Source organism: Atta colombica, unplaced genomic scaffold (genome assembly GCF_001594045.1).
Source record: "Atta colombica isolate Treedump-2 unplaced genomic scaffold, Acol1.0 scaffold140, whole genome shotgun sequence".
Lineage (NCBI taxonomy): Eukaryota > Metazoa > Arthropoda > Insecta > Hymenoptera > Formicidae > Atta > Atta colombica.
Genome location: NW_017259229.1, coordinates 1897435 through 1904465, shown reverse-complemented (window position 1 = coordinate 1904465; position 7031 = coordinate 1897435). Strand labels below are relative to the sequence as shown.

Sequence of the window (7031 nt, the reverse complement as noted above, 5' to 3'; positions counted from 1 at the left end):
ATTATTGTATTATTATATAATACAATATATAATAAAATAAATAATTAATTTAATGTATTAAAGTGCATGACAGGCTTTGCTATAGTTAGATATAGGATATGACAAATAGCATAGAGTTCTAATATCTGCACGCCGCATATTACGCATAAACATACAATATATACAAAATAAAATAAATTTTACGTGTCAGAGATCTTACACAATATTATAATATTATGTTTTTGTAATATGTAAATATTTTTAATTTGCATAAATAAAAAACAAATAAAGTAATAACATTAAAATTAATATATTAAAAATAAAAATATTAAAGTTAAATTATGAAAGGAAATACTAACTCACAAAATTATTAGCTTACCAGTTTGTTGCAAGTTCAATATGATCCAATCAAATTGTTTAATATTCGGAATATTTATTTCTTCAGTATGTGGTGTTAGCCAATGGTAGGGTTCAGTATCATTAAAATTGAGATCTGTTTGTGTGGTATAAGTTATAGGTATCCACCATGAGTTTCCTTTATGTGATATTATTATATTGCCACTTCGACTATCTCGAATCACATTTACCACGGGATATTGACTTGCCGTTGTCCATTTACTCATCATTTTTGTTAAGTTAATCATGTACTCAGAATTCAATTCAATGTAAGCAATTTGCATAGCGGTCCATAAATCAGAGACAGAGTTTTTAGAGCTAAGTTGACTAAATCTTCAAAATTTAATTCATTTCAAAATTATAATAAATTACAATCATGTTTTATATAATTAATACATTTTATATAATTAATTAATTAATTTTGCTGTATTTTACGTAATTGTAGTATAATTTATACATAAATATTATATAATTTAGAATTTATATAACTTAATACATTAAGTAGACTATGCTTTTAAAGCTCGATCAAAGATCTAAAAATTGAAATCAAATAACACTAAGCCAATTAAATAATAAGCCGCTTGTAAATGTATTAAATGTAGAAGAACAAAATAATAATGTCATATAAGAATTAATTTCTATTATAATTATATTTAAAGTTACTACTTACTCCATGTTTAAATACTTATTGATCCCCTTCCAAAATATCACATCAGTAAGTACATGTTGAAGCATGCGAAATATAGTAGGTGCTACAAAAATTTATGATATAAAATTTATGATATAAAATGTTATAAGATATATTTAAAATGAATTTATTATAGTGTAAATTTGTCGAATTAATATCGTTATTTAAAATAGTTTATTATAAGTTCTAATACTTTTTTCATTTTCATGCAAAGTTAATTATACATTGCAAAATAAAAAGATTATAGACAACTTTCTCTAAGGAAATGAGCCTTTTTCTTTATATTCAGATGAAAGATAAAGAGAAAATATGAATGTACGTGCGCGTGCGTGAAAATTAATGGAATTATTTATTCAACTTTACCTTTGATATAAGAAACGGAGGTAAAAAGTAAATCAATATCAGAGATATCATTAATTTTTTGTTGAAGAGGTTTCATAAGGGAATGAGTATCCAAGTTAAGAGAATCATGTTGAATCTGAACTACAAATAAATCTGATATCTGAGAATCTGGAAAAATCTGGACATAATAATTCTTAATGTAATTAAACAAATATTCAATCAAAAAAGATGTTCGGTATAATAACTGATATACAACATATGTCTTAAAGACGTCTTTATATTACAAAGTACATTACAAACATCCGAAAATTATGTTTTAGAGACGCATTTATTTAGCACTGTCGTTATAAATAATTTTACTTTTTGTATCATTATTAACTTTAACTTATTATTTTGATTTAAATATGCTATTTCCTGACATTTTTATATTTCAGATTTTACAAAAAATTAGGAAGTATATTGAACGGTCGATATTCTATTCTTAACAGCTAAAAGATTTGCAAAATTTTATGATTTTATACATTGAATCAAGAAATATTCTTTTTTAAATATCCTCTTTCCTTTAATTACAATTAATTACAATTAAATTAACTCTCTAGCTAATGCAAAAGATATATGTAAATAAGAAACCTCATTAATGGTATTTGCTGCAAGTAATCCTGCAATACCATCGATTATCCATAAATAAGACCACCAAGATAATCTGATCAGATTATTCGACCAATGATGTGCTACTTCATGTACAACTAACCGCGTAATCTCTATTTTACGTGAAGAAGGATCTATTGCTTCATTATATATAATTCTTCTTTCCCTAAAAGTTATTTATAAATAATAAATTATGTTAAGTTCCCATCAAAGAGTAGAAGAATTAATATCAAAAATAACTTAATATTATATCGATTAAAATAACTAATTATTATTACTAGTTTGTGAGTCTCATAAATAATTCGTTACCGTTACTTAAAAAGTATCTGTTTGTTATTGTTCCGTTATTTTTTTAATGTTAAAATAAGATCAGTCTAAAAAGTTTTGCAATATTTTTTTCTTTAAATATTAATAAAAGTAATAAACATTACTTAATGACATTAAACCGATATGGGAAAATATAACTAAGAAGCGAAATGATTTTTCGGTTCAAGCTTTATACATGCTTGCATAACAATATTTCGAAAAGCGAATTTATATAAATTTTAAATAAGTAATCTGAAATTTGCGAACCAAAAATATGATTTAATTAAATAGTATTTTGTTTGTATTATCTAATTCTATCTTTTCAAGTAAGATATCCAAGATTCAAAACTGAATATAATACAAAAATTATGTATGTATAAATGTGTTGAATACTGAAAAAATAACGATATAAACGTATTAACTATATTTAAAATTCATTATCATTATGAAAAAGATGTAACTACGCTGCTATTATAAAAAAAAAAGTACAAGTTCAAAAGTAGTAATTTATAACGGTAACGGTTACAAATAACATTTTGCTTCCATTCATTAAATTATATTATATAAACAATATGAGAAACAATATAAATATAAAAATATTTTTAAATAAATTTTAAATGTTAATGTTGCATGTTCATACTTTTTTCCATTAAATCAATTTTGCATAAAATATAAAAATTTTAATACATTTAATATCTTCTCTTTTATTGTCTCAATTATGTATATATGTACACTATTACCTATAAAAAATGAGTCCCCATAGCGACATGCCATCTCGAAAATGCCGGTCCCATATATTTTCGGAGTCTGGAAGAATAATGTGATCTATTTTTGAGATCTTTTTATTCCATCTGGTTTCTAAATGCGATGTAACAATTTCAAGCACATTCCTCGCGAATATTGTATATCGTGCAGAATATAGTCTGCACCATATAGCTTGATGTTTGAAAGTATTTACGTTGATATGATCAGAGGGAAAATTGGTCAGCACAACTGCCACATGATATGTTGACATTAACGGAGTAGTGCGGAAATGTGTCCAAACCATATTATTATTCGCAAACTCTAACTTTTGAATCGGCGTATTCGATAAAGCCGTATAATTTTCATGATGCAGTATGGAAATTTTAAAAGTGGTTTTAAATGCTAGTTCATCCCAGCATGGAAATAATCGTCGGCCCCTAATAGGTTGAAAATGTACTCCGTTTAACCATCTGCAATTTTAATGAAAGATAATGAAGAGTCTTTAGTAATACGGTCTTGCGAGATTTGATCCACTGAGATGTGGAGATGGTTTTTAACGTAATTTTTTGCGCTAAATCTAAATCTGGCACAGATTTAAAGCTACGAATTTAAAGTCGGAAACCACTCCTACATCTCAGTGGATTTTTCAAAGTTTCAATGGCAGGTTTGTGTAATTAATTAAGAAATAGGAATTTGGAAAATGTCAATATATAATATGTAGCGTTTTTAATCTCTTAATATTTACTCACATTACATCTGTTCCATTTATAAATGAATTAAAAATATTTTCCTTGGGATGAACCGGCATACCGTAGAATTTCATATTCAGAATATAGAACCCAGGCGAGAGATCCTCCGTGAGGTAAAATGTTAATATATGCGTTGTAGAATTATACATATGTTGTTCCCATAATAATTCATAGCTATTACCATTATCTTCGTTAATCAATGTGGGCGTGTCAAATATAACCAAAAAATATTGATGCAAATATATATATTGCGTTTTTTGATAAATATGGATCCTGATACTGGTTTCGCCTTCTAATGTATAAGCAGTATAATTCCTTTCGAAGTGTGGTATCAACTTGATATTATAATTCGTGGGTACTATATATGTTGGTAAACGGTCAATTTGTTCAACTGCAGAATGGAATTCGTTTTTCTTATTTTTCAAGTCATACATTTTATGTTTGAAATCATAAATTGTTATGGCAAGAGTTACTAAACACAACGCCTTTATAAAATCCATTTGTTTATAAAATCCAATTTCCAATTATTTTTATTTTAAATATTTCTGTAAAGTAATGACTTTTTGTTAGAAAAAAAAATAGAAACAAATAGAAACTGAATTTATATACTTTTTTCATATAATGCCTTTTGATAAGAGAACGTATTACAGGAATTTTTATCTTGTAGGTTTTAATGTGTATTCCATTTATATAGGAAAATATTTGATATAGTTTTTTATTATATACTTTTTACTATTCTTTGAAATAGTTATTATTGTTAATTTATAAAAATTTAAATGAAAATGACGGAAAAAGTAAAAGTATATAAATTTTTAATAATTTTCTAGAAAATTGTTTTTAGATGTGAAAGTAGCATAAATGTATGTGTGTTAAGGAATTATTATTTCATTTTAATGCTCATTTTTTTAAGTTAAAGCTATTAATTAAAAATAAACTTTATTAATTTCTTCTTCGAACTTAAAAATTTAGACTCAGCGATTTATAAAGATATAATATGTTTTCTCTCAAGCAAGATCAATTATCACTGATGTTATCACTGATAATAATTTATATGTTTATTAACAAGTTATCCTGTTTATTATTTTTTATAATCAGATTTCAGTTAAATAAATAAATAACTAACAAATAATTATGCATACAAAATAAAATTCACATTTATTTTATACCTGCTTTGGTACTATAAGTACGTAATAAAAAATTTTAACTTAGCTTATGATTTTAAAATGATTAAAATATATGCTATTATTGCTAAAATAATTTTTATGTGTATAATTTTATTGTTGGTTGAATATAACATCGGAAGAATAAAAATTTATATTTTAAAATGCATCAACAATTTCGATAGTTGATAAAAATGTCTGATCGAAAATAAAATCGTTTGTATTTTTGCGTTTGTACATTTTTGCAGGTCATAAAAGAGATATTTTTAATGCCTTACTATATAAATTAAAATTTTATGCCAATAAAAATGTAATCCTCTACAATAATTAGTTAAATTATTAATATATCACCATAGATCGTTAATACCAAAAATATGTACGCCAAATTACAATCTTAACGTTTCGAGAAATCACGAAATACTAATAAAATGTCAGCACGCTAATAAGTACAATGATATTATGATAAACTACTAAGGTCGTATATGATCAATAAGTAATGAAGAATTAATATATACTCAAATATATCCGTGTCCAAATATTACAATTTTATATTTAAATTTGTTTTCTTAGGAAGCATACCACCAACAGTAGAAAACTATATCCAACATTTTTTATGTTTTATTCTATTTTATACTTATTTATAAGAATCTTTCGTTCTTATGCCACACACATTACAATATTAAATAAATATAGCATTCTAATTTTCTATTTCTAATTGGATTCTTATTTTACATGAAATCTTTTTATTATTTTGCCTTGAAATCGATCATTAAATATTAAAATGCTTAACAAGTAATTAAATTATTAAAAAGAGAAAATTTTCCTTTATCTTTCTCTCTAAAAAAAATCCTGCAAGTTTTAAGAAAGAAAATAAAAGTACGTTTTCTAAAGATTTTAATGACACTCTGATTTAATTAACCTTTTGTGCTTTAAGTTATATGATTGGCTTTAAAAATCTTGCTGTTTTACACCATATGCCAACTCGACTGGCAATAAAATGTAATATTATATCGTTCTTAATTTAAATAAGTATACATTTAAATAAATATAAGGCACATTATGTATAATACATTATAAATCTGCATATAAATTGATATTACATAATTGATAACATGCAAAGTAATGTACTGTCAATATTACGTAAAAATATATGGAGCGCAAAGAATTAATTGGAAAAAATGCTGTACATTTTTATCATTTGTACACAAGTAATGTCACTTCATAGGACAGAAAAGTTTGATAAAGAGTGTTCGAATATTGAAGGACAATTTGTATATCTTTCTACATATCGATTTATAATATATATATATATATCTTAATGTCTCCATTTTTTCATAATGTTATTAAGTTAAATAGTACTATATTTAATAATATTATCGAGTTAAATAGTGCTTCATAAAAAGTTAATCTTTTCTCAAAAACAAATTGCAGCATTCCAATTATTTCTATTTACATTTTATCATTACATATGTATGCAAAAAATATATTATATCTCGCGTCATGTTGAACTATTTTCCTAGTGACACGACAACAATATATACGATAATAACATAAATAAGAGAACAAAAAGTTAACAAATTTATTAGATGTCCTTTTATTTTACTATTGGATTGTATTAATCAATATTTTATTATTATTATTAATATATTATATTAAAATCCGTTTTTTATCTACGATTTTTTTTCTATCAATTTTGATCTACAATTTCTTTACTTACAATTCATAAATACATATACATATACAAACATAAAATTATTACAAAAATGCGAATGAAAAAGATGCAATTCCTCTTATCATTTCCTCTTCATTAGCTTGGAAATTGCTCATTACATTTATATGAGGAACATTAAGTCTATCATTCCCGACATCCAGTACACAACATGTACGCACATTAATACTGATTATCGATATAAAAAGATAATGATTTAATAAATCAAATTTGCTATGTCTTTCTTTCTTCTCGAATATTAAGTTCTTTTATACACGAAAACCTACCATGTATGTTCTTATTTTAAAATA

General features: G+C 24.5%; 1 protein-coding gene across 1 annotated transcript in view; it reads right to left on the bottom strand.

Moving 5' to 3' along the window:
* Positions 1-4286, bottom strand: part of LOC108684767 (aminopeptidase N-like) — a 9477-nt gene extending 5191 nt beyond the window's left edge. Inside the window, exons 1-6 of the mRNA XM_018189236.1 lie at positions 3853-4286; positions 3100-3573; positions 2036-2219; positions 1427-1583; positions 1046-1127; positions 359-708 (exon numbers count right to left, since the gene is read on the bottom strand). Coding sequence (XP_018044725.1) covers positions 359-708; positions 1046-1127; positions 1427-1583; positions 2036-2219; positions 3100-3573; positions 3853-4286 — 1681 coding nt within the window. The remainder of the gene's footprint in view (positions 1-358; positions 709-1045; positions 1128-1426; positions 1584-2035; positions 2220-3099; positions 3574-3852) is intronic.
* Positions 4287-7031: the final 2745 nt, after the last annotated feature.